This window comes from Odontesthes bonariensis, chromosome 12 (assembly GCF_027942865.1).
Source record: "Odontesthes bonariensis isolate fOdoBon6 chromosome 12, fOdoBon6.hap1, whole genome shotgun sequence".
NCBI lineage: Eukaryota > Metazoa > Chordata > Actinopteri > Atheriniformes > Atherinopsidae > Odontesthes > Odontesthes bonariensis.
This window is the reverse complement of record NC_134517.1, coordinates 27521736-27535606: the sequence shown is the minus strand read 5'-3', so window position 1 is coordinate 27535606 and position 13871 is coordinate 27521736. Positions and strand designations below refer to the sequence as shown.

Genomic DNA, 13871 nt, shown 5'->3' with positions numbered 1-13871 from the left:
CACACAAGGATAAAAGCCATGAAAATTAGCCATCTCAAATAATGTACTTTTATTTTGACAAAACCATAAGCGAGAATAAATGCACTTACTGCTTTTCCTTTATGACAGTTTCCATCACAGAATATTTCAGTCAGACGACAGACTTTTACCTTATTTATTGCTAACCAACAACTTTTACTGACAGTGTGGATGTGCAGTCAGGTTGTTCTTCAATATAACAGTAGTTTACTTTCTTTAAAAGGAACATAATAAATTAGTAGCAAATGTGTTTAAAGTATGTCATGGCTAGTTTAAAATACCCTCAGGGCACTATTGTTGCTTTTAGCAAACACATTAAACTTTAATTTTCCCATTCAATTTCAAACTCAGTAAGAGAATAGTGCATGCTTATATTTAATATGTCTTACTATGTCTGTTAAGAGCCTATGACATATGAGCCTGGATGAGGTTATACCTGAGAATTTATTTTTCAAAACAAGAATATAGTATGTTCAGATGAACCCATTCGTATGCTCTTTGCATGCATATATGCTGTATTTAGGGATTGCATAAACAGACATTTTGTTGTACTATGAAGATATCAAAGACTGAATATTGCTGCAGCAGTCCAGTTTGCTCCCACTGAGCAAGAAGAGAGATATATTCCTTTCAAATAACTTTGATGCTTTATCTTAATGCACATTCATTCCATTTCTTTTTTTTTCCTTTTCTACATCACACTGCCACATTGTGGTTGTCATTTATTATTTAAGAACACAAGGGCACAGTCTTTGATTCAAGAGGGTGACAACAGTGGAGGAATGGAGAGACAATGGAAAGCTGCACAGAGCTTGACTGTTGTATCATTCCTCAGATATGCAGCTGTGACTTACTGATAAAGTTCTGCAATTCTCCTTTTAGAATGACCACCTTCCAATCTGCCACTTCTTGTTATACATCTGTTCATCATTCCGTGTCTTGTGGTATGCCCTGTTTTGCTTACAACACCAGAACAGTTTTCTTTCTTTTCTCTTTTCTCTTTCAATACACTCAACAATAACCCTAAGAACACATGTATGGGGTTTGCCTTGGGATCTACCAAGATTTCTATTCATAGGAAAATGTACAATCAAAATTGCTTCTGAGAAATTAAACATGATTTTAGGTGTACTGGAAACCTTATTCCATTAATATTTCAGCAATGAATGTTCCCTTTAAAATCTCTTGTATGCCCCAATCCCTACAAGTCCTGTGTGAAATGACAGTGAAAATGATTGGATGTGATGCAATTGTGGATAAGTACCATCGAGAATGTAATATAGCATTTGTAGGGCATTACTTCCCGTCAGAAAATGTAATTTTCTAGTATCTGGCCAAGTAAGAGATGTGTCGAACAACCGACACAGCTTGTCCAACGGCTCAGAAATCTTCCTCATTTGTTGATTCTTTGTCACATCTGAGAAAAGCATGATTAAACATATGAAACAGTTAATTTCTACTGATAATGTTTCACCTGATTTTATAACCACATCACAACTGCAGCAGAATTAAAAATGGTCATGTTTTTATAGAATTTAAGACAACAGTATGCATGTTTTATTAAACCTATCAAGTGATTTCTACAGATTGTGCCACATTGCGAAATGAAAATTAAAACAAAAGAGCACCATCTCATTGTTGCAGCATGAAATGGTGGTGGCAGGTAATTAGTTGAAATTGATTGTGAGAAACTGTTCTGGGTCTATAGCATACCTGGCTGTCTTTTTTCTAAACGTACAGTGAGTGATTCAAAGCTTGTCTTGAATGCTGACATATTCAAACTCATCAAGTGTGAAAATGTAAAGACTTTCACGTCTGTGCTTGATGATGGTGATGTTGTCCTCATGCATTGCCGAATGGTTACTTGTTTGATTCAGACTACCATTAAATAAAAGGGTGTATCGGAAATGTTAACCACCTTACAAATGATTTCTGTGTGCAAGGGTTTGGTGTTCGCTCTTACTTATTATTGCCATATTCTTTTCTATAAGGCTATCTTTGATATGCTTCCATTTTACCTAAAAATTGATATATTAAAAAAAAGCACAAGAGTTTTTTGTTCTTTCGTTGTATTTTAGCAACTGATCCAAAAAGTAAGCACTGAATTTTGTTTAAAGTAAACTGAAAAAAAAATGGATATGGAAATAATTAAATGGAAATAAATGGATGTAGTTATCTGCGCTCAAACATTAAGCCGCTGCAGAGTGGTTAAAGTGTAAAATCCCCAAAGGCTACAAGCCATTGGCTCCACTTCAACTCCTCCTTGTTCTCTACATATTGTCACTTCCTTCTCCAGAATACCCAAGATGCCCAGAAGCTGACCTCGAGGCTTCAAAACGGTAATTAACAAACCAATGAATGATGTCACGAGACTTTGTTGATCATTTATCTATAGTGTACGATCAAGCTGATTTCAAGAATTGCACAGTTGTGTGCCAGTCTCCAGTGTCTCGCCAAAAGAAATCAAATAGTCTCCACCACAGAAACTGGTTGCAATTATAATTGTTACAATACAGGCACTGTTAAACAACAGATGGAAACGGAGTGTGATAAATTAACAATTTTTGTCAAATATCAGGCAATAACAATTTCCGTAAACACATGTAACCATTAATACATGTGCGTGTCAGAACACTTGTGATGCTACTCATCGTTGCCAGGAGTCTTTTATTAAATAGTATACGTAAACAACGTAAAGCTTTGCTAATCAAAATAAAGGATGAAGGAAAAAAATATATCAGAGTAAAGACATGTCACCTGTGAATATCTTACTGTTAATGACACATTAGTTTTAGCTGTGGAACATTGGACATGTAGCCTTCTTAAGCAAAACCTGTCATCTTCTCTTCAGTTACCTGTCAATATTAAACACATAATGCATTTGGCCAGAGTACTGGCCGATAGGCAGAATTTCAATTCACTTCACAGCATGTAATAGATAGTGACAAGATAATGCAACTGGATAGACTGGAGTTTGAAATAAAAAAGCTTTTGCCATTGCCATCATTTGTCATCATATGAGACAAAGTTAAATTCTGTGAAAGAAAACTGAAAAAATAAACTAATTACTTATGAGTAACTAACACTACTTCTTGCATCTTACTTAAAATCAAATCCAAATTAATTTAGTGGATATTTTTCTAAAACTCTAGGTTATCTTGAATGAAAATAATTTAACTTGCAAAATTAAATAGTGATTTCTTATATCCTTGTAACTGTATTTGCAGGATGATGAAATAAAAAGTTTATCTACATCGTTTCACATCTACAACTGAAATTTTAAATCCCATTTTTCTCACAGCCTTGACGCATCTATCTGCTAAACAAAATAATTGTTAGCTAATGTGGATTTATCGAGTCAGCTGATGTCTCTTGTTTAAGGAAATATATTGAAATGTTATAGATGTTGTTTTAAAACGACAAGTATGGATTTTTTTATAACCCTCACACATTTAACTGAGAATTACAACAACTGTCACTGAGCACCGGTACACTTTGTCCAGATTACACTGCTGCAGCCACCAATAATGCATTTAGCAGACAATCTGCCTGCTGGGCAGCACCACAAAGTTAGATGAAATTTAGGTAAATTTGTGTCTTTCTGGGTTTTGCTAGTGTTTATTTGTTAAGACACCTGGAATCTTTAATAGTGAGTTAGAAGCCGCAGGACAAGACGACTGACAATAGCCCTCCTGGGTTGTTTGGATGACATGACTGCTCCAAGTCATAAACATCACATTCTTTCCCTCATGGTATGAACATGGCATAAGGCACAGAGGTACTCACAGAGTATCAGAGATGACAGCTTATTAAAAGATAGTAATATGACAAATTATATAGTCAATTACAACCAAAAAAGAAAAAACAAAAGAAAGACCACATTTTTATGATAAATCTCTCAGAAAGACGTATCCATGTTTTATTTCAAATTTGCTCATGTGATCTTACTGTCCTATCAAGTATTATCACAGCACATTAAACCCATTTATATGGGCCAGTAGGTAACTGCTCTGCAGGCTGTTGTCACCCGTATCGAGGAAGTTAACATCATTATGAAGTGTTCCGTTTTAACAAACAAAAGGGGGGTTAAGAAAAGGAGGGGGAGGTGGATGGATGGAGCCAGTGTGAGCAATGCTTTTTTAGTGTGGGACTCTATTTCAAGGCTGCGATACCGCCACACTTTCACTTCCTTGTTTTGATTCATTTCCTCTTTCAGTTTCATTCGCTGTTTCTACATCACAAATACTATCACTGATTCCTAGTTGGGTTTAAACACTACAAGCACTTGGTTAATGCTATGACAAGTCATGATTAGTGCTAAAATACATTATTTCCTATTGCTTATAGTACCTGGATGATGTGTTAACAACAGAATTAATGTACCTGCTGCACCAGCAGGTACAGTCGGTACATTATGACTCATGAGTCTGAACCAGCATACAGAGCAGGGACCTAATGGCCCTTATGTAAGGGAAGGATGTGCACTATTACCAACAGATAGAATATCATATCAGTTTTTCTGTTCAAAGTTTTGCCATGAGTAAGATCCAGGTTGGACTGAAATTTTGTTAGGTGATGAATAACCTTTGTAACACGTAGTAAACATTACGAAAAATTCCTCATTTAACATGATGAAATAAAAAGAACAAATTATGCGGATGAGCTGCTGTATGCATTTACTTTTTGTTTTACCTCTCACATGCTTAACGGGGATGAGAAAGAACAACTAGTAAGAGCCAAGAAAAGGGAAACTGATCCAGTGTTGCATCTAATCCAAATATAAAGTTCAGGACAAGCCACTATAAGTTAGTGATCATACCAGACCACGCAAGGCCATAAGAACAAAATTACTTCAGTTTATCAAAAATTTTAAAACATTTTCGAGACAAACCAATATCCATATGTGTCTTAATACCTAAAAATGTATTCAATCTTATTTAAGAAAGGGAACAGATGGCAATATAATGTTTTGATCTTCCGACGCTATTGCATCAGGGATTGTTATTTTCTACCTGTTTGGTTAAAATGAATCCAGCTTGTCCCAAAAGAACAGAAGCAGTCAACGCTTTAATGAAAAGAAGTCCTCTTGGAATAAACTAATTACATTGTAATTGTCACAATCAAAGAAAACACCTTGTGTACTGTAAAATAAAAGTCCTGTCAGAATTATTTGACCTGAGCCAGATGGAGAGAGCACACAGAGACACACAAACGACTGTGGTAAAAAGTGGCACTGCTGTTTTGCCAATCCTGCTATCCTTGTGCAGCCATATTTGTTTCATGGGTCCTCAGCCTCCTGAGCCGCCATCTGTTTCTGAAGTGGGTGTTATTGCAAGCATTCCTCACAGAGTGTGAACCCACTGCTGTCACACTGCAATTCACTAACAATCTGTTCGATCTACACAACTGGTGGTGGCTGATTGAAAAGTGCCAGTGTGACATCACTTCAGTTTGACAACCACATTACTGGTGATAGCAATTCATGGGCCACAAGCCTCAGGCAAACAAAACAGTCAGTATTCAAGTCTGCAGTTTTTTTTAAAATCATACATGCATAATGGAAAAGTGGTTGTTTTAATTGATCTTTCTTCTGCATACCCCAAACAATTTGCACATTCTTTATGATTCTTTTGCAGTACTCTTTGGTAAAATTTGTCGATTGGGCTTGAGGGAATATGACATTTTAATGCTGTAAATAGTTTGTGATTGCTTGATGAGTATGTCATGAACACTTTTAACCATCTCACATTAAAAGTTGCTAATAAAATGTTTGTTGTCTGTATGGGGCTGCTGAATAACATTTACTTGGTGAAAAAAAATGCTCTTGAGGCTGTTTTCAAAGATAAACTAGTAAAGGCTTGTGTAAACGAGACTTTCAGAGTGTGATACTACTGACAAATATTAACAGGCTTTAGTGCTAAATGATGCACAATTTAGGAAAAGCCTCAATTTTCAAAATTGTTACCTCACAATATATGTTTGCAGAGCTAAAACAGTCATGTCAGAAATTGATGATAACTCACTTTTTTTATTTACTCTCTGCCTCTCCTGTAAATTAACCCTGATGTACAGTGACAGAAGAGTGTGATAAATTCTATAAATCCTTTCTTTTTCCAATCCAGTATTGGACTGAGTGTCCAAATGGTAAAATAATTTGTCCCTTAGGTTTCCTGAGAGTTTGAGCCTATTTCAGCATTAAAGTTAGCAATCAGTCATTATCAATATAACACATACAAAATAGAAAAAACTAAATCAAATTTTCCTCCAAAATGAAAACAAAGACTTTACCATCGTAAGAGAAAATAAAAACCAACATAAACATAAACAACAACCTTTGTTTTCTCTAGTTTATGGGAGATAAACTAGAGAAAACAAAGGGGCAAAAATAAAACTGAACCATAAAATGAAAAACAAATAAATTCTGTTCAAAATGGAAAATTGACCGCTAGAACCGTAATATTTTTATATAGAATGAGTCTGAAATTATGCACGTGAGGCACTTAAAAGCTTATTTAGACAAAGAGGACTCAGAGCGATTGTAAATGGCTCAGTAACGATGCTGGATGGGAAAGCTAAACCATTTATCTGCAGTTAAGCTCTTAGAGATGCACACACACACTCTGTTCTCTGATCTTTAGGAGAGATAATTCAGATAACTTAACATAACCCTTTACATGCCGCTGAAGAATATATAACTTAACATGCTAATAAAGTATTCTAAAAAAAAAGAGAAGAAACAATTATGCGTGTATAATTTTTTAAAAAGAAACATTTTTTCATCGTAGTGAAAAAATCCTTTCCTCCCGAAGGAGTGGAAAGGACAGATTTGTTCGGGTACAGCACAGATGTGTAAAATCAAACATGAATAAATGATCACTTAAATGAGAAGACATTAGTATTATTAGTATAAACAAACAGGAAGACTGTCATTTTCCATTGGCTTTTTTATGAGAAACAATTCTTTCAACGCTTTTGACAAGGACTTACATTGTAATTACACAGGAACCGTCCATATACAAAAAGAAGGATCTGAATTTGAAGTTCTTCTTAGACAGAAGCTCTCCATCTTTCCATCTGCAGTGAAACTTCAGCACAATAATTTCAGTCGAAAAATTTTTATACATATAAAGGATCTAATCCAGGTTGTGTTCAACGACAAGCTGTAGAACACACTCCAATGCTGAAACTCATGTGCATTACATGCACCCTATGAGCCAAATCTACAACCAGACAGTCAGAAAGAAAAAAGTGAATTGATATACTGAGTCCACTTGGCAGCATCCACACACACTCAGCAAGAGGTGGTAGTAGTGTACAGAGGATGTGTATTCTGGGCAGTCAGTCTGTAGGCTGACTCATATAGATACATTAACATATTCACACCTACAGGCAGTTTGAATCACCAGTTCGCCTCTGCCTGTCTTTATACTATGTGGAATTTGAGTTCTTGAGGGCATTTTGCATCGAACGAACCTACAAACTCACAGTAAAGGCAGCTGCCTATATTGTGGTCTCAGAACTCTCAGAATTTAAAGTAACACTGATTAATACAGAGCCACTGCTGCTTTAATAGAGTGCCACACACAGATTGTTTGTGTCCACAGTATTTTCAAAAGGATGATTGAGAGAAACGTTTACAGTCAGAGCTGTAACATCAGATCTTTTAGGTACAAAAGCAACGATTTTTGTGTTCTTATAAACCGACATGAAGAACCATCAGTGATGAGAGGCCCCCTGTTGGGTCTCTCCGCATTGCCAACATCCGACTAAACCAAATAGAACATGAACACACGGCAAAGATGACTTCCAGCTGCAGACAAAGATGTACTATCTGGTCTCTCTGGAGATATGCTCATCTGTTTATTTTCTGTTTTGGAGAATTGAGGATGAAAAAAGAGAAGAGATTGTGTGTGATATTTTAAGTTAGCCGTTAGCTTTCTGTCGTCACTGCTGCCTCATACACTCATTCGCCAGATGGAACAGCCAATCAGAGGAAGATTATTCATCGACAGCTGCAACATCAATTCTACAAGCTAAATCCGCTGAAAAAAATCAGAAATACAAACGAAACAGATGTTGACTAATTGGTCTAGACAAGCCTGATAGCCAACTGTCAACTTGGTATATAAGGTCCCTGAGAGAGCTGGTTGGTGGAGGTGTCAGAAGCTGACAGAAGAGTAAGCAATAGGCATGCAGGTTTGTTTTATGTTTTGTACTTTGGTACTTTTACAGTTTGTTGAACCAACTGTTTGTGTGGTAAGTGGCATGGAACGCAATGCAATTATGAGAACACAACATTTATTTTTGTATAATACAGTAAAGCCCTGACTAGATAATTATATTTATTTTTTATTCCAATTTACACGTCTTAGTGTAAAAGGTCAATCGTGTAACAACATTAGCAGTTCTTGTCGAAGCTTGTTTACATGTCATAGGAAAAAAAATATCATTACTTTAGTCTGACCAAAACGGGACTTTTAAATACATCTAAACATGCTAGTTTGGTCAAAATCACACAAATGAAAGTTTCTAAAAGCCATACTGACACACTCAGATAATGAGGATTGAGATCGAATCCCTTCTGCATGAATGCGCACTGGACACAAATGGACACAAAATAACAGTATAGTCTAACTGTATATTAATACAAATTCCCTGTAAAGCTACTGTCATTGACTTAATTTTCTGTTTCTTTTTCAGGCTGCTTAACACATCAGAAATTGTGATTGAAAATCAGCCCACTAAGAGTACATGGAGGCTCATGGTCACCTAAAGTATTTCCAGATTGTCACACTGCTCTGATAAAATCCTGATCTTATAACTGTAGCACCATTTAGATACATCACGTATTAACTAACTTAAAGAAGTCTGTGCAGTGAATTAGGCTATATTTACATTCATGACTGACAATCTATTTAGAATGGGGTAAAATCTCTCAAACAATATCTCACACAGTCCATAGCTTCATGGCGTTGGAAACACTTTGGTTAAGAGCTTGATTCTCAACCCGTGTATGTATAGGGGAGAGTAGGGCAATATGAGCAGGTGGGTAAATTGACCCACCCCCTGTAACTTGGCTGTGAACTTTTTTTCATGTGACCATTCATTTTGAAAGCAGCTGTCAGTTCTGCCAGACTGTAAAAAGAAAAGGCATATGGGAGGAGTGATTAGCAACAATTTTCTTTCCAAACTGTTTCTGGCTTGTCAAAGTAGCATTTTACATATCAGATATAATTGCTGCTACAATAATTCCAGTTATTCAGGTAAACTATTTATGTTGTATGTTGGTAATTTGTCAGTGTATGAAACCAAGCAAATAATTTAGGTAAATATTTGATCGAAGTGGTAAGTAAGCTGGTTTCTTCCAAAATATCTGCTTTGGTGCAAAGTGAATGTCAGTAAAACTGAGACAGGCTGGAGTTTGGACAAACTGGAAGAGAGAAGCAATCTATTACATTTCACTGCAACCTTGATGAATGGAGTATTGAAAATAGACTATATCATGCCGATGTTAAATTGGGCAGTCATTTTATTTATTTAGTTTTAGACTTGTTATTTTACATTTTTATCACTTTCAGTGACATTTATTTATTCATTCTTTTTCAGTTTTTATCAAGTGTTATTCAACAATCTTTTTGAAAATTACAACTACGGTGTGGTCTTTATGTTTAGGTTTTTGTAAAATTCTCTTTAAGAAAAAAATAAATGACTTTTTATAAAACAAAAATAAACTATTATGGAATTTGTTTTCAAAAAAAGGCAAATCTCACAAACTTTTCATGGGTTTGAGTGAGATTCAGTTAGATATAAATGTCTCACGTTACCCCACTTTCTCCTACTGGGACAAGGACAATGGTGCAATTAACTGGGCAAGTCATGCTAGAATCAGCTGTACATGTAAGCGTACTGAGTATATTCCTTATGGATGCAGCCGTAACGACCTTGACCTTGTCTGCCAGTTCACTAAAATATCCTGACTTTAACCGATACAATGGACTATTCACACTTCAACGGAAGTCAAGAGGCACTCCAACTGAACAGTATTTTGTTGAACAGCTTTTAGATTCAGAGAATATACTGTGCTAGGGCTCAATGAGGGTTTATAACATAGGTGCACGATCTTAGCCTAGGCCTTGGTATGCTGCCGACTTCTTTAAGCAAATACTGGAGCTTAAAACCCACAGTAAGTTCCCTTCCCATTCATTTCCAGGCAGAAAAATTTAAGTAAGCTGTAAAGTTGACATGAAAAAGTTGAAGAGCTGACCTATAATGACTGTTATAAGCCAATGAACATGAGAACACATTCTTCAAGTAGAAGACCACCGAAAAGTCAACTCTGATAACATGTTTTGGTTTTAAGAGCTTTACAGAGGGAGACAGGGTATGTTTACTACAACCCCTCCGGCATAAGATAAAATATTCATGAAGACAAATAGTATCCAGTCTGGTTTGCCACAGCATGTAATTCAGATTTTGCAATCTGCACCAAAAAAAAAGGGATTACAAGCTGTGAGAGACCTAATTTAGACCCAACCAAACACTGCAGGTGCAGTATTAAGTTACACATGACAGAGAATGAATGTGAGGAGCCACAGTATATTAGCTGTGTTTGTCAAAGTACAGACTTTTTCCATCACACAAAGAATATGTTGCAATTAGTGCTGCCCAGTAAAGAGAGAACAAATCCTGTCTGCTAGTGCCTTGGCAAGATCAATAAGGATCAGGCTGTACTGGTGCACGCTGCCTCCAGGAAGCAGCTATGACCTTACACTCTGTAGTAAGACCTGATAAAAGCTGTCCTCTTCACCATTTTAATTTATTTCCAAAGTCACTGCGAGCCATATCAATAAGAGCATGCAACAACATTTGGAGAAAGTTTGAACTTAGAGGTCAATCCAATTGTTCCGCTAACAAGCCGCCTTGAATGATATTTGTGTCTCAGCGTGTGACAAGAAAAGTCGAGTACTAACCTGTGAGGGAGCGCTTACGAGTTCGGAAGCTGCCACATCCTGCACAATCAGAGAACTTGGACCATGCAGTTAGGGAGCAGTCATCCTTGCAAGCCACCCAGCACTCTCTGATATGAAGGGGCAGGGGACCAGCCCATCGCAGGCACTCTGTCAAATTGGCCAACTCTCCATTCTCCTCAATGCAACTGACTCCTGCAATTACATGGGGGTGTGAGAATGGCATTCCAGTTACATAGATGCAGAAATTATTAATAATACCTAATCAAGTAAATCAAGAGGACATGCATTTAAAATATGTTCTTGTACACAAGTGACTACCAACGCACCTGCTGTGCCAATAGTAAACAGAACAGAAAAAAGTAATTTCATATCGCTGCATTATCAATAAGTAAAAGAGATCATGTAAAGAAGCATGAGGGGAGAAGACGGGAGAAACCTTGAGCTTCCAGGCAAGAGATTTAAAGTCCAAGCTTTGCTCGTCTTTGCTCTACTACTGTACTACTTCTACTGCTTTATGCCTTACAAATATACTAAGTATTTTATTAATGTTAGGCATTAAAAGTAACTGAGTTTTCAAAAACATCATGGTTAGGTGTCCAGATACACAATGAAATATACTTAATGCAGAAAGCTTTACTACCATGTTGCTGTGGGGATGTGCCTGGCTAATGTCAGCGCAGGAAATACAGTAAGTGCAAAGGTGACACTTTTGGATCCTCTGCAATTAAAACTGGTGCAGAAGGCTCCTGACCAACTGTCAGTATGTGACAAGTTGGGAGTGCCAAGGGATTAGTCTTTACAGCCAGCTGTTGTGAAAGCCAGTGTTCAGATAGATTAGAATTCTCCAGCCTGCCCATCTTTAACTCCACCCACAGCTTGACATTAAATTTCATTTGTTGTATGAACGTAAAGCCAAAACTTGTGCTTTTTGAAATGTAATGATTTGTGTGCTGGACATATTTTGATACGATTTTTCTTTTTTCTTTTTCCAACTGCCCTTTTAGGTACATGGGGGGAGTTAACCTATCAAATGCCTTTATAAAATACGTCAAGGTCTTGCACAAAACACAGAAGTAGACTTTCTTTTACCACTTCATGGACATTGCTTTTGTGAATGCATCTTGCACAAAGAACATTGCAGAAACAGAGGTGAGGTTCCTTTGCACCAGAAGGCATTCAGGGAGACCTTAGCCTTGGAGGTGGCAGAGACGGGGTCTACCACCTCAGTTGAGCCAGTCATCACAAACCTGTGCACATATTAGGACACAGCACAGCTGGATGCTTGAGGTGCAGACACTCAGTGGGTCTACATGATGAGATTAATTCGATTATAGCTATAGTTGGGTTTTGCTCCTTATTTGAGCAAGGGTAATTATCCTTAGATATATGGCGGTGAATGAATCAAATCATTGGCACAAAGCATGTCATACTCCGATAAGATAGGTGGCGCTGTACCCATTTTAACTATTGCTAATAGAGCCACTTCCAGTTGACAACTTCACCACCAACAACAACAAACTCAAGCATTCGAGAAAGATCGCAAACTAAGAGCAAGATGAAGCTACGTCCCTCTACATTTCCGTTTGTGATGAGCTGGTTATTGCACAAACGCGATGCACAGCGGCGCATTCTCCATCGCGTTGTTTGTGTCTTTCCAACGGGGGCGACAACAACAGTAATATAGTCTCCTTTGACTTCTGGTTCACGATCCCGGGAAAAAATCTCGAGCATGCGCAGAACGCAAAGTCCAATTCACCATGTGCTTCACCGTCTACAAGCACGTTTAATTTGACGAGTAACCGATCCGATTCAATTTCTTTTCAGATTAAGGTGTATACATGAACTTAATAACTCAGGCTTATTGTAATTTAGCCCTTAATCCGATTTTTACAGTGCCATGTAACCCCACTGACTACCAGACCAAGACTCCTGTGAGCCATATGTGATGTGCCCCTATGCTTTGTGCCAGGCAGAGACTGCTACAATGATTGGCATGTTTCCAGCAGCAAATAATGTCAATACAAATTGGGAATACGGTTCAGTGTTGTTTGCTATGTCATTATTTATGAATACAAACTAATTGCATTTAGACCATACTATTTGTTTGGACTTTTATTGTATGCACAAAGCTCTGGTTATAGACGGAATGTGTTCTGTTACTCTTTGACAGTAATACTGACAGAGGATCTGGATGTGGGATAAGACAGTCCCAAGTGTAACCTTTCATCAGAGCCCAGGATCATGACTGTATGTTGAAGGGTTCAGGAATGGCAGCCTTTTTTTCCCAAGGCTCTCCAAATGGCACAGTTTTGGCACAGCTTTGGCACGCCTGGTCCTATCCTTAGAAAAACCTGTACAAAATACTCAAACTTTTATATTCACAGTTTTGTCTTTTTTTGAAAGTCCTCAAGAAAAAAAGAAAAAGAAAAAAGGTCCTACACTCAGGTCATGGTTATTTAAAAAAATTCGCACCAGCTTTTGTGTTAAAATCAATCTTCATAAGTTTGATTTATTGACCAAAAACACAACATTCATCATAAAAGCTTGAAATGAAGGATTAACTTCAAATAATTTCTTCTTATTTTGCACTCAAGGCCTCAGAGTACATAGGCCTTACAGAGCTTCTACAGTCTGGGCATGAATAGAGATAAAGTAATTATTAAATTTCTACTGAACAAGCTGATCAAAAATGAATAAAGATATCAAAATTTAGTCCTGAAGTTGCAGTTTGAGCCAGGTTGTGCTAAAAATGATGACTTAGAGCCACAGCAGGACTCATATGACCAATTTTAACAATTTTATCATATTGTTTTCCACCTGGTTCAATACCCAGTTGACTGAGACATTTTAATCAGTTCAGTTGAGTAACTTTACTTTCAGAAA

The 13871-nt window shown here is 37.1% G+C and overlaps 1 protein-coding gene across 1 annotated transcript in view; it reads right to left on the bottom strand.

The window, feature by feature from the left end:
- The window catches only part of thsd7ba (thrombospondin, type I, domain containing 7Ba), a 142535-nt gene that overhangs the window by 44984 nt on the left and 83680 nt on the right, over positions 1-13871 (bottom strand). The window contains exon 12 of the mRNA XM_075479933.1: positions 10989-11180. Within this exon, the coding sequence (XP_075336048.1) occupies positions 10989-11180 (192 nt within the window). The remainder of the gene's footprint in view (positions 1-10988; positions 11181-13871) is intronic.